At 31.6% G+C, this 20,482-nt stretch overlaps 1 protein-coding gene and 1 long non-coding RNA gene across 4 annotated transcripts; one reads left to right on the top strand and one right to left on the bottom strand.

The window, feature by feature from the left end:
- Positions 1-3,083: 3,083 nt before the first annotated feature.
- LOC110713837 lies at positions 3,084-6,205 on the bottom strand. Of its 3 annotated transcripts, none has more exons than XR_002510076.1 (4): positions 5,898-6,205; positions 5,004-5,193; positions 4,533-4,925; positions 3,084-3,268 (listed from the first exon to the last, which is right to left on the bottom strand). It is a non-coding gene; the product is annotated as an uncharacterized LOC110713837 (long non-coding RNA). The 3 variants fall into 3 exon arrangements; XR_002510077.1 differs by lacking the exon at positions 3,084-3,268 and adding an exon at positions 3,846-4,450 and having other exon boundaries at positions 5,271-6,205; XR_002510075.1 differs by lacking the exon at positions 3,084-3,268 and adding an exon at positions 3,846-4,450.
- A 3,780-nt stretch (positions 6,206-9,985) lies between these two features.
- Positions 9,986-19,579, top strand: LOC110713806 (trans-resveratrol di-O-methyltransferase-like). Its single transcript, XM_021892246.1, has 2 exons — positions 9,986-10,859; positions 19,001-19,579. The coding sequence occupies exons 1-2, from the start codon at positions 10,077-10,079 to the stop codon at positions 19,304-19,306; spliced, it is 1,089 nt and encodes a 362-aa protein (XP_021747938.1). The 5' UTR covers positions 9,986-10,076; the 3' UTR covers positions 19,307-19,579.
- Positions 19,580-20,482: the final 903 nt, after the last annotated feature.

Below are 20,482 nucleotides of genomic sequence, written 5' to 3'. Positions count from 1 at the left end.
GTCCTCAAGCTAATTAAACTCTTGCTTCAATTCACATATGAAACTATATATTAAAAAAACAAAAATTAGCAACGTCACTAATTCTCTAATATATTCACAAATCTCTAATGTATTCACAATTCTCTAATTTATTCACAACTAATTAAGTGGCAATATCACTATTTCTCTAATTTATGCACAATTCTCTAATTTAATCACAATTCTCTAAATTATTTACAAATCTATAATGTAATCACAATTCTCTAATTTATTCACAATTTTCTAATTTATTCACAACTAATTAGAAGCAAGGTCACTAATATACACATTAAAACATACAAAGACTCGACTAAGGAACAAGGTAATGCAAAATTACTAATATATTCAATCGAGGATCAAGAGTCAAAGCATTCAATCACAATAATTTGACTAAGAAATCACCATCTGGAACAAAAAGAAAAGTGCATGGAGAAAAATAAACTCACTCTTTTTCACCAAGCTTCATTGTAGTTCCTCCGTATTCACGGTATCCCCTTCTTTGACAGCAACAGGAATATGATTCCCCGTCTTGTCACGAAGGCCAGGTCCAACAGCAAGAACTTCAGCTGAAATCGAATCCAAGCAACAAAATTCAGTAATAAATCCTTAAACTAATTCAATTATCAAAAACCAAACTCCCCAAAACAAGGCATCATAAACAAATTTCACAGCCAGCAATGTAGCACAAACATACAATTTTTATCCCAACAATGTGGCACAATTTTAATCTAAAATAAGATGAACCCATTAATTTTCTTTGCATTTCATATACAATCTAAGCACAATTTTAATCTAAAATAAGATGAACCAATTAACTTGAAAAGATGAACTTACCCTAAATTAGTTGGAGGTGGAAGAAGCTAAGGGGATGAGAGAATGAAAAGACCCTCGCTGGTGGAGGAGGCGGTGCGCGCTGGTGGAGGTGGAGGCGGTGCGCGCTGGTGGAGGTGGAGGCGGTGCGCGCTGGTGGAGGTGGAGGCGGTGCACGCTGGTGGAGGTGGAGGCGGTGCGCGCTCCAGCTGTTGTTGTTTGTTTGTTTATGAAAAGACCCTCGCTGGTGGAGGAGGCGGTGCGCGCTGGTGGAGGTGGAGGCGGTGCGCGCTGGTGGAGGTGGAGGCGGTGCGCGCTGGTGGAGGTGGAGGCGGTGCGCGCTGGTGGAGGTGGAGGCGGTGCGCGCTGCAGCTGTTGTTGTTTGTTTCGCACAGAGAAAGGCGGTGGAGGGCAGGCAGGGCAGGGAGATTCACGGCGGTGGTTTTCGACACCTGAAAGCGCCGGTGAAGGTGGCGGCTGTGGTGGAGGGAAAAGGTGGAGGCACGACTACTCTGAGTGAGAACGAAAGAAGCTAAGGGATGAACGAATGAAGGGAAGGGAAGGAAAGAGAAAGAGAGGAAGAAAAGAGGAAAAGACGCGGTTTTTTTGTTTTGAATTTGGCACCGGTTTGAATGGCACTGGTTCAAATTGGTGCCTTTTTTATTTTTGGCACCGGTTCAGGCTGAACCGGTGCCTTTTCTCTTTTGGTAAAAAGCCGCCCAATTCTAGACCGGTTTTTGGCACCGGTTTAGGCTGAACCGATGCCATATGGGTGGTGCCTAATGCTTTTTTTCTACTAGTGACATTAACTTCAAAATTCAAATCCTATTATCATAATCTGCATACAAAATAGGCAAAAAAAAAAAAAAAAAAAAAAGCAAGTGCAAACTCTGAAAATAACATGCACTAGTAATTCGACATATAAGAACTGATTTAATATGAAAATTTAGTTGAAAATTTTGAAATTTTTTTTAAAAAAAATTAAGAAAACACACCTTCAGCATCATCTGACGACTTCTTTGTAATATTCTTCTTCACCATTGCAATCAAACACTACAAAAAACGAAATTAAAAAGAAAGAAAATAAAAAAACCTAAAATCGAAGAATTAAAACAACTTAGACTAACAAAAATCTGAAAAATTTAAGTAAACAAACCTTAAATAACAACTTTGCAACTGAAAAACAAGAAAATAATCGTCGTTTGAAGAGAGGTTGAACACGGCGAAGAACTCGAATGAAATCGCCACTTGAGGAAGAAAGAAGAGAGAGAGACCCCTTTCTTTAGAGCTGCTCTACTCTGCTCTGCTCTGCTCAAATCAAATCTACGCTGCTCTGCTCATAAGAAATCTGCTCTGCTCTACTCTACTCATAAGAAATTCGATCTGCTCTGCTCTAATTTAAAATAATATTCAATAATAATAATTAATATGGTATTGCTGATAATAATTTTTTATTTTGAATAATTATAATAATTATTAATATCAAAAATAATTTTAATAATTATTAATATTAATAATAATTAATATTTATTAAACATAAAAACAATTAATAATTAATAATAATAATTATTATTAACAAAAATAATATTTGATAATTCAAACTATTAAGAATTAATATATAATAATATTATTAATTAATAATTTATAATAATTATAACAATTTTTTCAAATAAATAATAATAATAGTAATTTCTTTTTTATAAACATTTTATATTAGAATCACAATGTGTAGAAACATTTTATGTCGGTATTGATTGTTAGTTCATTGAGTTGAATTATTTTTCAAATCTTTCCATATAATTTAACGATTAAAAAAAAGGTTGTTTCAAGTAGTACTTTGTACATCATTATTATTTTAAAGGGTTAAAATATATTATTAAGACATATTTATAAGTAAAATTGTTGTTACTCATTAAATCATTTTATTTTAAAATTTTTTGTGAAATATATATAAGTAAACTGTGGTATTTTATCTTTCTACTATTAACATATGTTAAAAATGATACAAATTCATTTATGTTTTCACTCACCTAAATCAATGGTATATGCACATAATAATAATAATAATAATAATAATAATAATAATAATAATAATAATAATAATAATAATAATAATAATAATAATAATAATAACAACAACAATAATAATAATAATAACAATAACAATAACAATAACAATATTAATAATAGTAATAGTCATAATAGTAATAATAGTAATAGTATTAATAATAATAATAATAATATTTCTTCAAAAAAAAAAAATAATAATAATAATAATAATAATAATGTTGAAATATGCTTTGCTCGGCTCGGCACGGCTCTGCTCTACTATCTTGGAATCTGCTATGTTCTGCTCTGTTGAAATTTAATCTGCTCTGCTCTGCTGACCCCTGCTCTACTTTTTCCAGAAGCTCACAAGAATAGTGCTAGAGAGAAAATTCTGAAACAAATAAAGAAGAGAAAGAAAATAATTAGTTTTGTAAATTTTAAATAAATGGCAAAGCACGTGTGAACAAAAATAAGGAAGCAAAAACGGTTTCCTTATGAGGTGCGCTTTACACTAAATTAGTGTAAATCCGCCTTTAATGAATATTTGTGTAACTTTTGGTCCAGAAGTCAAAATACGACATATAATATGTTGTTGAAAATCTCTTGAAGTCTTATTTCCAATTCAATTTGAATCAAATTAAAAAAAAAAAAATTAGAATAAAACATATGGCCAAAATAGTGGAAGGGTGTCAGTTTTGGATAGAGTTTTGTATTTCTTTCATATCTTTTTCGTTATAGTTCGAAATTGATATTATAATGTATCATTGGAAAGATAATTTCAAGATCTATCCAACCAAATAAGATTTGTATAAAGATTATGAGGCACAAAAATAATATCATAACATCTTTCATTTTGCACAGAACGATGACTCTCAAAAAGAGAAGTTTTATTCAATTTCGAATTCCTTAATCTTATCTTTTCAACAAAAAAAAAAAAGATAATTAAGATCTTTTAGAAACTTATAGAAGCTTCTAATTAATCTCAATTAGTTTAGGAATGGGATTAAGGCTTTGGACCCTCTACATGATAATTGAGTTGAAGTAAAATCCGATTTAAGCCCAGTTTAGTATTTTGGCCATAACTCCCTTATTATTCTTCGGAATTGGATTTATAATATATCGTTGGAAAGGTCTTTTCAAGCTCCATCTTACTACACTATTATTGGACCTACATCATGGACAAAACTAAATTGAATTGGCTATTTTCATAAATAGAGTACATTTTCGAAAACAGAAAGAAAGTATTTTATTAAAAATGACCGCATCACAAGACTTTTCACACTTTCACTTCGTTTGATAATCAATGACGTGAAAGGTATTCATCACTGGATTTGGCTTTTGAGGAGACACAATTAGGTGTCTACATCTCTCCTACATTATTCTCTTGCTCCTCCAGTTTGCACTCTAAACCTTTCACCTTTAATATCATCTCATCTAACTCCTTCAGAGTGACAAATTGCCTCGTCGCAGTCTTGGTCTTAGCCTCATAGTTTTTTGAAACATCGTCCAACCTTTTCATCTGCTTAGCTATTCCTATCACCCTATCCCTCAAAACCAATGAGTTTTGCAAACACTGCCCAGAACAAAAATACCAACATAGATCATACATTAACTCATGTGACAACGATAAAAAAGAAAAGAGATGAAAAGCTTACATTCAGATGAATAGAGGCAGCCTCCGACGCAATATCAAGAGTAGATGTCCCAGCCAAATGTTCACGGGAACCAGGAAAGAGCAGCTGGTTAAATTGGGGGAAACATAGGTTGACGATTCGTCTAGCCAAGGTGAAGAATATTGGTAGGAAAGCGCATTTCCACATTGGGAACCGCCGGAGCATCATCAACCTTCTGTTACTTTGACAGAGGGGACGACGACACCAATATCATCTTAGGTACATTACCCTATTCCCTGCGGCGACAAAGCATAAAGCTTCTCTGTCCTAGCGGGGACGAATCCTTTGCAAGTAGTCCTCGTTTCCTCCTCATCCGAGCATCCTGTTCTGCCTGAGACATGTTTCGCCCCCAATGAAGACCCTGCGCTGCAGATTCTAAAATAACGAACAACGAATAAACAAAATGGATAACGACAATGATAAAACGACTAACGAAAGTAAGTCAAAACTTACGAGTAGACATTGTTTCTTGAATCTTGGACTTTCTGAGATGCGCTTGGTGAACCTATGTGCTTTTGACCTGACGATTCACCTAGAGGGCGCTTCGTCCTCTCAAAGGTCCTTTTTGCACTTTCGACTTTGAGAAATCGCTAAACCTTGGCAGCAGATTTGTCCGACGATTCTAAAAAATCAAGACTGAGCTCTGCACAATCAAAAGCAGTATCAAACATTTAGAAAACTTTAGTTCTAAGAAACCTGAGTACCAAAAAAATCCCTTACCATCCTCCGGCTATCCTTCCGTCATCTATGTTTCGTCAACACCCAGCAAAATCTTTTTTATATAGACAAACTAATAAGCCCAACCCCTGTCATTACAATTAGTATTCAACACCAAAGGTTCCCTCTTCTTAAATAAACTTACAAAACAATCCTTCATCATCTTTATATCATAAGCTTCTATCAAATCCTTCAAAGTAAATGGATCCTCACTATCTTTGGTAACCTCCTCCAAAACTAACAAAATAATCCTCCACCCAGACGGCATAAGCTGCCCGGGACTTATCCCCAACAATTCAAAGAAAGATCTAGTCAGAGGTTTGAATGGAAACATAGCCACTGTCTCCAAGAACCAAGACCGAAATATGACGAAACCCTTGGGGTAATGTTTTACCTTTTTACCCTTTCATGAAATGTAAGCAAAAACACTCTCAGGAAACCCAATCATCTTCACCAATTCATCCTTTAGAACAGGAGTCATTTACAACTTCTATTTGGTCACCATTTTTCTTTCTAAACAATCGACCCCCTTTTTTCAACAATTCGAAGTGAAAACCTAGACCTAGTTTTGGGAATTTTACTTGATATTCGCTAAATTGAACTACGAAAGCAAATAATTGAAGTAATTACCTATCAATTGAAGCTAACAAAAGCACAAAACCAAGAATCGCAAGCCATTCGCCGCCTCGGAAATCACCAGGGAACTTCCGCGCAAAAGAGAGAAAGAAGAGAGAAAGTGCAGTAATTCATGGGGAGCGAGAAATGTGTGGTAGTAATAAAGGCAAAAATGTACGATTAAATGAGGAGTGGGAAGTTGAAATAACTTCTCAAGGTAAAAGCACCAAAGTGCAAGAAGTACGATTCTACCCTTTAGTAAATGGTTTATTAAATTTTGTAATTTTTGAAATATTTTTCTTTTAAAATTTTTTATTTTAGTAATTGCCAACAATGTACATATCTGTCCATGTTTAGCAATTAGGGATAAAATGTTATGGTAAATTTTGATAAGGGAAGTCAACAAAAGTCAATAGAAATCAACCTAGGTCAGCAACAGAGACTAAGCTTCGACAAGAGGTAATTCTTGACGAAAGGGAACCAGCCTTCGATGAACGAAATTTGCAACAACTGCCCTCCTATTTTCTAGGAAGACCAATTCTAACCTCAGTAGGGTAAAGCAGTTAGTGGGCTCAACAAGAGGGAATTATTTGAAATACGTTTCCGAGAAATAGGGGAGGCACCTTATCTCTTCATAAAGGCCAGAATTCGCCCTAATTATCACCTATAAAAGGCCGAGCTCCATTGACATAAGGGACATCAAAGCTTAGCTACTAAACATACATCGAGCATACATTGTAATCTTGAAATTCATCTTTTTCCATAGTGAAAGTTTGGTAGATCTTCATTCTACCCGCGGTTTTTACCTTCTTTGGGTTTTCCACGTCACCAATTACTTGTGTCATTTCTTTATTTTCACATTACTTTCATTCGCGGTTTTATTTAGTTGATCCATAACCTAGATTTTGATATTCAATCCCGCTTAACGAAGATTAGCATAAACATTTGTAACGTCAAAATTACAGTCGTTGCAAATAAACTATTTTGCAATGGCCTAAATTTTGTCATTATAATAAATGTGTTTTCTAGTAGTGAAAGTTGAGATTATTCTAGATAAATCACATATAATTGAGATCATTAAAATTGATTTTTCCTTATTTATTTTTATTATTCGTATTTTTTATTTCCGTTTTTTATTACACGAAGAGGGAAAATACTAATAATTCCTAACAATGGTATTACAGCTTGGTTCAACAATTTTTTATTTTTTTTACTTTTATATATATATATATGTATATATATATATTATTTTTATTTTTTTATTTTTTATTTTTTTTATTTTTTTGGTGTTTAGAAAGCCACAAGGGCGGGGTGAGAATCGATCCCGGGACCTCCTAGAATCGTGAGGGAAGCTCTAACTATTTGATCTATCCCTCACGCTCTCTTATATATTTGTTTATTGTGTGTGTGATTCATGATGGAGATATTACTGTCACTGACGCAGGTGACATGTTTAAACTCATGGAGGAGAATTTTTCTTACTGGATGCCCATAATGGATTAATGGAGGATCACTTATAATATAATGCAAAGATTTGTACGACCCAATCACAATCGAGTACGGGAGCCCACCATAAAAGATGAGGATCTCACATATTGCAACTTGCAAAGATTTGTACAAGCCAATCATAATCGAGAATAAACTGGTGGTAAAAAATGACAGAGAATGGGAGGTTCAACTTTTATATATGCTTCATGAAATTTAATTTGTACGTTCCTTTAGGTTTAGTATCTAATTGTTGCTAATCTGCACAAATATTGCATAACTAATGATAATAACTCCATTGCATTTCATTTAATAGACCATAAGTGGTCAAAGTATGCAGTACACACTAAAGCCAAAGTTGTGGCTTTAATCCAATACAAAGCATAAAATTGTTACCCCGACAACAACAACCAAACTAAACAACTTAATAAAATACAACTAAAACCCACCCCTAACTGCTCTTTCCGCATTCCCTCGTGACATTTAGCTCTTTCCTTGTGCTTCCAATGCTTCTTCTCCATCATATCCACTTGTAACACTAAAAATAACACATACAAAAGCGAGGGAGGGAAAAAAAGGTTAATTAAAAAGGGTAAAATAAATAGGGAAAAAAAGAGTAAAACAAAGGGTAATAATGACCACATTTGAAAATTGTAACGCCCTGATCACTTCACCTTAAAAAATAATATTAAGTAAAAATAATTTAAGTCCAGTAAAAATAATTTAAATCCAGTAAAAATAGTTTCAGTTCAGTAAAAATAATTCCAGTTCAGTAAAATTCAATATTCTTAAAGAAGAATTATAATAAAAAAAAAAAGTAAAAATAATTTCAGTTCAACAAAAATAATTTCAGTTCAGTAAAATTTATTTAAGTTCAATAAAAATAATTTAAGTTCAGCAAATATAATTTTGTTTCAGTAAAAATAATTTCAGCTCAGCAAAAATAAAGCGAAGTGAACGGGGCCTCACTAAAAAAATAAAAAACAAAAAAATCCAAGGAAGTACTAGAAATTGGAAAATAAAGATTATAAATTATAATAATACATATATAATAGGTTAGTCCGATACAATGCACAACCTTGACAATAACTTTTTTTTCCTGTACGCATGTCGTCAAAAAATAATCTAAGCAAAACATATACTATATTACTATGTATCACAAAATGTGATCCCTCTCATTAGATAATTTGAGCTAAAATGAATTGAAAGACATGAATTAAATTTTCTAATTCACTTCCTTATTAAATAAATTGTATAAAATGTTAGCATTAATTTAGTAGTTTTTGTGTCATTATAAAAAATTTGTAGAATTGATAAAGAACAGGTAATCCATACTCATACAATTACTAATAAAATGTAGAAGATGAAGATTGTTTTTAAAGGCTAAAAAATTGTGTAGGAGGAAAAAAAAAGGGAAATGAAAGAGCAACCACCTTTTGTTTCTAGTAGGATACTAGATTAAACCTCGTGCAATGCACATATGTTGAATAATTATAATAACAATATAAGTATATATATAATAAATAATGTTCCTTTACAAGAAAAAAATATAATAAATAATGAATTGATTCACAAGGTATTAAAAATGTATAAAATATGAGAAAAAGAAAATGTTTTAATACTTGTATGTAATAGTTAAAATGCATAAGTTTATGTATTAGGAAACTAACTACAAATATTTTTATTTTATTTTATTGAAAATTATTATTTGGAGGGAAATTACATCACCATGAAATAACACGTGTCATTCATGTGTCATTCTTAATTAGTGTCTGATTTAATAATGTGTACTTGATTGTAGTGTAATTTATTAGTCATAAATAGGGGTGAACATGATTTGGCTTGGTGCGGTTTGAGTCCAAACCAAACCAAACCGCAAAATATGGTTTGGTAAATTTTTCAAACCAAACCAAACCAAACCAAACCAAACCAAACCATAATAATACGGTTTGGTGCGGTTTGGTTTGCGGTTTATGATGAGATGATATTTTTGTTTTTCAAAAATTGTCAAATAATACTTCACTAATTTATAATAATGTTTAAATAAGTAGCCCAAACGGATTAAATTGTACTACAAAGTTACAATAAAAATATCAAGTGCTAACACATAATAAAAATAATACATAACGATAAAAGATATTCATATGAGTACTACATTATAGTCATTAATTATAGAGTATTGACGATATAGTTTTTATTATTTTTCATGGTTTTTTATTTATTCTCTAATTTTTTTAATATAATATAAAAAAAAATTATTGAAAAATTATATAAATATAAAAATACGGTTTATTGGTTTACGGTTTGGTTTGGTTTGTAATTTTTGCAAAACCAAACCAAACCATAAACCATATTTACAAAAAAAATCGAGACCAAACCGTAATTTTATAAACCGTAAACCAAACCAAACCGCTAAAATACGGTTTGGTCTGGTTTGGTTACGGTCCAGACCAAACTGTGTACAGCCCTAATCATAAAAGCTTTCCAAACAGTTGATTTATCTGGAACGAAAAGGCGGGGGGGGGGGGGGTTGAATAATGTCACTAATAGTATTGGCGGTAAAATTTTTATAAGAAGCCGACGGTAGATAGTGTAAGCAGTAATTACTGTAGTAATAGTTATAGATAAAGTTATATTCAGGTCATTATAAAGTTATTGGTATCCACACTTGCTACCAACATATCAATCAATTCTAGAAAAAAAAAAAAAATGGATTCAGCAATTTACTCCGAAGAAGAAGCAAAAGAGCAACTACTAGAGGCTCAAGCACATATATGGAGTCATGTTTTCTACTTTCATAAATCCATGGCCTTAAAATGTGCTATTCAACTTGGCATTCCAGACACCATTCATAAACATGCCAAACCAATGACTCTTAAAGAGCTTGCCAATTCACTTCCTATTCTCCCTGACAAATTTACTTCTCTTTCGCGCTTGATGCGCCTTCTTGTATCCTCCAAATTCTTCTGTATGAAAACTTTAGCCAACGGCGAAGAAGGACTTGCTCTTACATTGAGCTCCCAACTACTGTTGAAAGATCACCCTCTTTCGCAAGCTCCCTTTGCCCTTGGAATGCTTGATCCACGGCTTATAAAATCATCTCATCATTTAAGTAGTTGGTTCAAAAGTGAGGGTATATATCCTTTCCGGATTGCTCATGGGAAGAGTATTTGGGAATTAGCTGGCCAAGATGCGGAATTTAATGATTTCTTTAACCAAGCCATGGAAAGTGATTCTCGTTTTGTTACAAGCTTGGTGGTAACCAATAACTTTTTTAAAGGCTTACTTGAGGGAATTGAGTCATTGATCGATGTCGGTGGCGGTAACGGGGCCACGGCTAAGGCCATTTCTGAGGCCTTCCCATGGTTGAAGTGCAGTGTACTTGAGTTACCACAAGTGGTTGGAGTGTTACAAAAGGATGGTAGTAACGTCAACTTTGTTTCTGGTGATATGTTTGAGGCTATTCCTCGCACTGATGCCATCCTACTTAAGGTACAAGACGTCATTTTCCTCTATTTTTATTATATAAAGGCCTACATATATTATCAACACGTAATCATGAACAACTAGCTTAGGATCCATGTCATATGCAGTTATTACTAAAACTTAATTTATTGTTATGTTAATCATAAATAATAATAAATCATAAATAACAATAAAAATATATAGTAATATATATCAATCTTTTTTATGCAAAAATATACATTAAGCATTATTTATGTAAAAATATACATAATAATTTGTGTACAAAATCAACAAAATTATTATAAACACTACACAACAATAAAAGGGTTATAATAAAGTTTGTCCATTTGTACTCAATTTCGTATGTCAAACCATGATAGAATAAACATATTTTCTTGAATTTTATTAATAAAGTATTATATAAATTAAATTATCTTGATTGTTGCATTTGTTTAATTTTAAAACTTTAATTGATTCAATATTGTTTATACCACATACTACATACTACCTCCGTTACACTTTATGTGCAATATTTGCCAAAAAGGGATGCTACACATTATGTGCAACAAACTAGTACTTTCCATTTTTAGTAAATTTTTTTGGCTGAAATTACTAACATACCCTTACTAAAGTTCAATTAATACATTAAATCAAATATTGTTAAATAATTAATCCAATTTAATACATTGACTAACTTAACTTAACATCCCTCATTAAGATTTAAATCTGTAACCCATATTTTCTCTCCTCCTTTCTAACCACCAGTCCACCACCAACACACTTCCTCTCTCATCTCTCTGAGCCTCCAACACCAACACACTTCCTCTCTCATCTCTCTGAGCCACCACCACCAATCCACAACTACCAACTTTCGTTATCTTCTCTCACATCCACCACGTTTCCTCTCCCTTCCCTCATAAACCACAACCACCACCACAACTACCACATTGTCGTCATCCTTAACTGTCCTTTTTTCATGCCTAATAAAAAAGCAACTCCCTTCTAGCGCTAATTGGACCCGGCTCCCTTCACCCCCTTCCAGCCGTTGCCCATCTCCCCGCTCTAGTCAGATCTGTTGATTTTGAGGGTAGGTGGGATAGTTTCGGGGTTGGTGGGTTGATTTTAGATCGGTTATAGGTGATTTCGAGGTGAGTGAGGTGGATTTTCGGGTAGATGTAGGGTGGGGAGGTAAGTTTTTAGTGTTTCGTTGCGGCTTGCAATTGCCGACAATGTTGTCGGAGTGTTCGATGGTACGTGGTTGTTTGGATGGTGAGGTTGAAGGCGGTGGTCGATGAGTAACAGGGTAAAGTCGTATCCCCTAATCAAAAGTAATTCCTAAATCCTCTAACTAAAGTAGATAGGGAAGTAGGGTCGATCTCCACAGGGAAACAAGTCTTTTTACTCCTAATTAATTATTATAATCTAAATTATCTAAGTAACCAATATTTATGTTTGAGTATGAAACTAAAGTACTAAGGTTGAGAATAGGAAGAAAACAATATATGGAAGGATCTAGGGCATAGGTTCACCAATAAATAATACTCCAAGGTAAAACATAGTAATCAATCATTGACATTGCATAAATAAGATGATTAACAGGCTCTCGCAATTTATTAATCAACATAGATCCAACAGGCTCTCGCAATTTACTAGATCTAAGTTCTTATTGAAAATAGCCTTTAATATCAAATTAACATCTGCTCGATTCATCAATTTAATATTGCTATACTTTTACAAGCCGCAATTGTAAAACATTAAAACAATCCAACAAGAAATTATCATGCAATATCAAAATAAAATCAATAATAGTCAATCATCAATGCATCAATTAACCAGATTGTAATGGGCTCTCTCTGTGTATTACAATCACACAATTAATTTACCGGTATTAAATCTCATCTCTCGAATCTTGACTTAACCATTTATAAATTAACTTGCCTATTGAAACTAGACCTAAACATTAATTCTCATCTCTCGATTCTTGAATCAATATTGTCAAACTCATGCATAAAAGATAGGCCTAATCTAGTCACAGAGCATTAAATCAATCAACAGGAAATTAATCTAGCATTGATAATCAACAACAATAATTTACCCCTTCATATTATTTATTAGATCCCCATAAACCCTAGAAATTAAACTACTCACAAATCATCATGACTAAACTAATCAAATAAATAAGTAAAAGCATAATCAAGGGAGTAAATAAAATAACTGAAATTAAAGGGGAAGAAATTGTTACCAAAAGTAATTTGGAATTAATGGAAGAATTAAGGACAAAAGTTTAGAGAAAGAATTCTAAGAGAATAATTAAGAGAGTAAAGAAAGAGTAAAGAGAAGAAGAAGAAGAGAAGAAGTAGAGATCCTCAAAACGTATTACGGAGGAGTATTTATACTCCGTACAAAAATCCTAAGCTAAAACAAATTAAAACTACGTTAAACATCAACTAATAAAACACGCGCCCAATCGGGCGAGGCACCGCCCGATCGGGCGCGCCTTTTTTGACTCTAATACTAATCTCGCGCCCGGCCGGGCGCGTAACCGGGCTCCAGACTAAGCTTCTCCCGCCCGGCCGGGCGCGCCTCCGGGCGCTAGCCTTTTTGGCCGGGCGGCTCATTCGGGCCACTATTTGGACTTCGATTGGGCTCCAATTCTTCGGGCCAATCTGGGTTTCCTCTTTGGGTCTTGAATACTCGGTCCAAATTCCCCGGTATCACCTATACCGAGCCCTTAATCACCGGTTTGATGGCTCTAACCGACCCTGGGCTATAAACTCTGGTCGTGCTTCTCCAATGTTCGTGATTGCTCCAAAATATCTCGGGAAAATACTCCAAAAGCATAAATCCCTGCAAAAGTCAACCAAATCTACGAAAACACTAGAAAACACCAATTAGTAATAAAAGTGGCTCTAAAGAACCAAAAACACTACTAATTACGACCAAGGGACGGGGGTAAAATACAATATAAAATAGACACATCAATGAGGGTTTGTCGAGGGTGGTGAGATGTGGGTTGAGAGCAGTGAGGTAGAGGGCGGTGGGTTGAGGGCAGTGACCTTGAAGGCGGTGGGTTGAGGGTAGTAAGTTTGATTATGGTGGCTTGGTGCCTTGGTGGGTGTTGCTACCAGCGCGAGAATGGCAAGGTAGTGGTGATAAGGTGGAGTCCCTTGAATAATTTAATATTCTCATTTCCTCTCTCATGCTCTTAATCATATGCCCCTTACTTTCTTAAACAACCATTAAGAAGTTTTTTCTTGGGAATTGTGCACATGAGTTTGTTGCACTTAATATGTAACGGAGGTAGTATAAAAAAAGTACAATATTACATGATTAAATAAATATAAAAATATATCCCGTCAAAAAAATTAATAAATAACTATAAAAATATAACATTTCTTAAATATTTAAATTTCAAAGTTTCAATGCATCTTTTACAATGCTCTTTATAATGTATGTATTTTACTATGTGATCTAGAATGTAATATATTTTGTTAAAAAGAATATTTATTTATTTAAATCATATTTGATATAATATTTCTTTAAAGTGATAACAGAAAATTTTCACAAATTTGTCATTTTTACATGTAGAATTTAAATGTATTTAATTTGATGATTTAACTTAGAAAATTATATTAGCAGTTTATGGTTTAAAATAATATTATTGTGATAATTTTTACATATTTTATATAATACGAATGACATGAATTATTTTGTATTATTATAATTACATGATAAAACTATGGTGCTCAAATAGGAATGTTATACTGTTATACTAATATGTTAAATATTATTCTAAGAATATTTGACTAAAAAAAAAACAGAGAAAGAAGATGACTTTGGAAGGAAAAGGCAACACTAATTAGTGACTTGTGTTATTCTTACCGTCTATTTTAATATCACTAGGTTATGTAATTTTCAATAATCCTAATCATAAATTATTCAAAGAAATAACAAAATTATCATATGTAGTTGATTTGATACTTGCATTTCATTATTTAAACATGAAACTTCTATTATAAAATCAAAGAAAAAAATATATAATCTTGTAATACATATTACATAATAAAGTACGTATTTTCTATTAAAAAAATTATTCCATGTCACAATTTATGTTAGGAATATTTTTTTTTATTTTTCTTTGTAAGTTTATAATTGTTAATAAGATTTTTTTAAAAAGATCTTTTTAATGTACATAATTATTACTTTATATAAATAAGAGATTTGTTTCTTAAATAGATTTTTTTTCAAAAAAAAAAAAAAAAAAAAAAAGAAAAAACCTAAAGACACACCAGGAGATGACACGTGTCATTACACGTGTTTTTTTTAGTATATAGTTATTGATTATTGATGTATCCTTTCCGTATTTTAATAAGTGTTACAGTTTGACCAAATACGTATGTCGAGACACGATTTTGACCATTAATTTATCTAATTATATGTTAATAAAACCATAGGAAAATTTATAATATAAAAGTATACATTATAACGAATCCAACAATGTCTTATACAACGACAATTCTTTTTAATATATTAGTAAAATAATCAAGTTTATGTCATTATATGAATAGTGAAAAAAAATCAAACAGTAACACTTATTAAAACATGTAGGGATAACTAATTTTTCTATATAAAGATATATCATACAGAGGTATTATTTAGAGATATAAAATAACAAATAGGAAAAATATTTTATTACATATATAGAAAGTATGTGAATCAAAATTACTACAATTATAATAAAGATTTTGTAAATGTTTCATATATAGATTATAGTTTGTGGCATAGGCTTAAAAAAGGGAAAATAAAATTATGAAAAAAGGGGAGATTTCAAAGGGAAAAAACAGAACCAGGAAGTGACATGTGTCATTCCTAGTGTCTGTTTTAGTATTATACTAGTTTAGTTTCATGCGATGCGCGGCTTTAGCAGTAAAGCTTTTACCCTATGTGTGTAATATAAATAATTTAAGAAAAAATAATAAATAATTATCTCTCTCTTGTTAGATCAATTGAGTTTAAACAGACAATGTTAAGTATCTTAGTTAATTTTCTCGTAAAAAAAAGTATTCTAGTTAATTTCACAATTAAAATAAAATATATGAAATGTTAGCATTATATTCAGGTTATATTAGCTTAGTTGTTTTGTTTCATTATAAAATTTTTAAAGAATTAATAAAGGGTAGAAAATACAAACTCACATCATCACTAATAATATGTAGAAGTAAAAGTTTTGTGTAGAACGGACTCACGTGAGTCCGGTCATACAAAGAGAAAAAAAAATTTGAGGAAAAATAATCTTAATTGTCAAAAATTAGACAATAATAGTCAGATATTAGGTTATAAGTGTCAGAAGTTAGATTATAATTGTCAGATATTAGATTATACTTATCAGGTATTAGATTATACTTATCAGGTATTAGATTATAATTGTCAGATATTAGGCTTTAATTATCAGAATTTAAATTATAATGGTCAGATATTAGATTATAAATATCAGAAATTACATTAATTGTCAGATATTAGGATATATATATATCAGATATTAGGTTATATATATCAGATATATATTAGGTTAGTTTTGCCAAAGCACAGACCCTCCATTTCTCCACCGTTAATTCATCCAGTGTAGTACTGCACGCTGATAACGATGGGAAGACATTGAGGAGATAGAAAAGGAGAATAGGAGATGAAGCAGAGAACAAAGTAGAAGGTAATATGGTATCCACTATAGTAAGAAGAACAGGAGCAAATTAAAGAAGAACAAAAAAGAAATTAGTAAAGTAATTAAGAAAAACCCACCCTGTAAGTTTTAATAGCAGAGAGAAAGTTGGGGGGTCTGTGAATTGGGTTTCTTTAATTATGGGAAATTGATGAATGAAGAACGCGGAGAATTTGGGTTCTTAAAATCTTGTTGAATTTAGAGAGTAATGGGGTTTGAGATAATCGAAGCTTTTTCTGGGGCAATAACTTCAAATATTCTGTTTCAGAATTCAGAGTGACGATAAGTTTGAAAAGCCAGAAAAGGTGGGGGAGGGTCACCAGCACCGGGGTTGGTTGGGAGAGAGAAGGTCGCCGGCAGAGACTGAGCAGTGACAGTGGGTAGGGGATGAGAGTATAATTGGACTCACGTGAAACTGGACTCACACAAAACCTTATGTATGTAGAAAAAGTTTAATATAGGAAAGAAGGATAACGAATGAGACCAACCATCAATTTCATTACTCGTATTATTAATTTATTTTTTCTCACCTCCATAGGAAATTTTGTAGTCAGTAAATAATGTAATAAAAACTTTTAGGAAAATATATTATTAATTTAGCTTTTTCTAATATTAGCTTTATCTTGAAATGGAGAAGAAGAAGATAAAGGATGTCATTTAAAGTTTTGGATGGACTTTTTTAAATAAGAAGCTGACACATGGCAGTGATGATGTCAGCGGGGTAATTTCTTTAGTATTAGCTATTATAGACTAGGTTAAAGCATGACTTTTATAAAACATATTTGCACTTTTTATTTTTTCAAAAATAAATGGCTATTATACATGAATATAAATAAGAATTATGTTAAAAAATGTAATTTAAAATTTTAGTTTTCTATCAAAATTATGGCATAGTTTTTATTTAACGTCGTCTAATACATAATTCGATGTAAGAGGTCATTTATTACTGTATTATTTAAAATTGTTTCAATTTTCTACAACAAATTGATAGGTTTAGTTGTAATGTTGAAGCTTCTAATATTTAAATTTCAAAAATGTTAAATATGATAGCTCTACAAAAAAAATTGACATCATCATTGCATTTAGGCGGGAAAAAATTTATAAAAAGAGCGACACACGAGTAGTAGTGATGTCAGCATACTCTATTTTAGCAATAGTTAATAGATATTGATTTATTTAAGTAGTCATTCTAACATAGGAAAGTTCTGTTTATATTTAATATAACTTATGATTTTATAATTTAGTAATGATAACTTATAGATAGTCCAAACCTTATGATTACACCACTTACAATGTTTATAATATTTGAACTATATGTATCTACTGAGACCATGATATGTTATAATAATCAGACAATTATAATTCTCCAAATATATAAGTATAAATTATCATGTATTCTATTTATAAAAATAAAGTAAAGCCGGCTCTAATAACGAATACATTTGTTTTTTTTTTTTTAATAACAACTTATGTCTCGTCAAAAAAAAAAAAAAAAAAAAAACAAAACGTATGTTATTTGGAGTGGAGTATTAATGTTCTTAGAACCATTTTCAAGCTTAATATTTACCTTTATTTTCACAGTTACTTTTAAATCATAATAAAAACTAATGACTCAAAATACAACAACATAACTTTAAACTCTGTATATTCAAAACTGTTCGAATTAGAGTGAGACAAATGGAATGTCACTTTGTAACACTACATTTCTTCTTGTTTGATGAAAAAACATGAGCATTGGGCACTTGTGGATGTATATATGTATAAATGTGCGTACATAAATTGTGAATTTGTGTGATTGATAGATATTATGCAACTTGACCTTATAAATAGATGGACCACAACAGTTTGTTTGTTTGTTTTTTATTTTTCACTTTTTTTTTCTCCTTAATTTTTTTTGTAAAACAAATTTGTACATTAGCTAACATGTTACTTAATTACGTTTGTAATGCTTAAACTTAATGGTGAATAGGTGATCTCTAATCCCTTCCGTATTTTTTTTAATTGTTATATTTTGACCGACACATAATTTTAGGCAATTTAATTGACTTAAACAAAATAAGAGGTATATGGATGGGGTAGTTGGAGTATAAAAAATGTAAAAAAAAATTGTGGAGTTAATAATTTATTGAAAAGTAATGAATGTGAGAGGAGAGATATAATAAAAAAGTAGTAGTGCGATTGGGTTGAGAACATGAGAGGAAAGATAAATAGTATTTTAATGGAACTTTTTGCCAAAAAAAAAGTGTAACACTTATTAAAACACGGTCAGATTTGGTATGTGTAACACTTAAATAAACATGGAGGGAGTAATTATATTTTTCTTTTCTATTTATGAATTATAATCTAGTTAAAATTAAATTTGTTATTAATAATGTCAAACCACAAAACGTATCAATAATTTTGAAAAAAAAATTATGAGTAATAACAGTGCATTTTACTAAAAAATCTGCAGTGGATATTGCATGATTGGAGTGATGCTGATTGCATAAAGATATTGCAACAATGCAAAGAGGCAATTCCCAACAAAAAACAAGGAGGTAAAGTGATTATAATTGATATAGTTGTGGATCCTCAAACCGACAATTACAAAGGCTTTGATGACGCTCAATTATTATTTGATATGGAGATGATGTCCGTTACTGAAGGACAAGAACGAACTAAACAAGAATGGGAGAATATATTCACTGTTGCTGGTTTTAGTGACTATAGTATTCTTCCTATATCGGGTTTAAGGTCAGCAATTGTGTTATATCCCTGATTAATTTATTATGTTTACTATGTTATTAAAGATACATATGATGGTTAATCAGTCTATTTATATGTGTTTTCCACTTGTATGAATGTATTCTTAAGTACCATCCTAGATGAATTGACACATCTGATTGTGTATGGCAATGTGAGTTATTAAATAGTTAATTGGTCTATTTATATATATTCTTCACTTGTACAAATGTACTCTAAGGGTCAAATATCCTACATGGATTGATGACACATACATTTGATTGTTTATGGCAATATGTGTTATTATAAATTTATAACACTAGTAGAAAAATATGTATGGTTAATTAGCCTACTTATATGTTCTCTACTTGTATGAAAGTACTCTAAGGGTCAATTGACACATTTGATTGTGTCTGGCAATTAAGGTATAGATTTGAGTGTTTCGAATGGGTCAATGGAAGGATAAAAAGCAAGTAAGGAGTCTGCAAATTTAACTTGATTAACTTATATAACTTCGTTAGAATCTTACAAAAATTGTTGAAATGTATCTAAGGTATAGATTTGAGTGTTTCGAATGGGTCAATGGAAGGATAAAACGCAAGTGCAAATTTAACTTGATTAACTTATATAACTTCGTTAGAATCTTAAAAAAATTGTTGAAATATATCTAGCTCACCAAATAATACATGTAAGAGTCCAAACTTGATAAAAGAAAAAAGTGTTAAACATGCATTTTATGAGGCTAAGGGGCTACTCATCCTGTTATCATACTCCCTCCGTCCCCTTTTGATAGTCCCTTATGGACAAATTTTAATCCAAAATGTTTACCCTATTTGCTTTGTCCAACAATCATTAATATTAAATTTTTACCAAAATTCCTTCCAATTTGCAACAATATTTGGGCAAATTTAACTTTCCCATATAAATTTTGTTATCCAATATACATTTGTTACTTTCTCTCTCTACTTTTTTGCATACCCAATGTCAATTTACTTTTTCGATGTACTTTAAATATTCTTATTTGTATTTATTAATTCCCGTGAAAAATGTCCATAAAGGACTATTAAAAGGGGACGGAGCGAGTATGATTCTGGGACGGAAGCTCATAAGCCTTGTTTGTGGACCACACTCTTTTCTTCCCTGTTCGAGTTGCCTAGATGAGGCACAAATAATCAAAGATACAAATTTTATCAATAAAAATATAATATAATTG

Source organism: Chenopodium quinoa, unplaced genomic scaffold (genome assembly GCF_001683475.1).
Source record: "Chenopodium quinoa cultivar QQ74 unplaced genomic scaffold, ASM168347v1, whole genome shotgun sequence".
Classification (NCBI taxonomy): Eukaryota; Viridiplantae; Streptophyta; class Magnoliopsida; order Caryophyllales; family Amaranthaceae; genus Chenopodium; species Chenopodium quinoa.
Note: the sequence above shows the minus strand (reverse complement) of the source record. Positions and strands in the feature narration are given on the sequence as shown.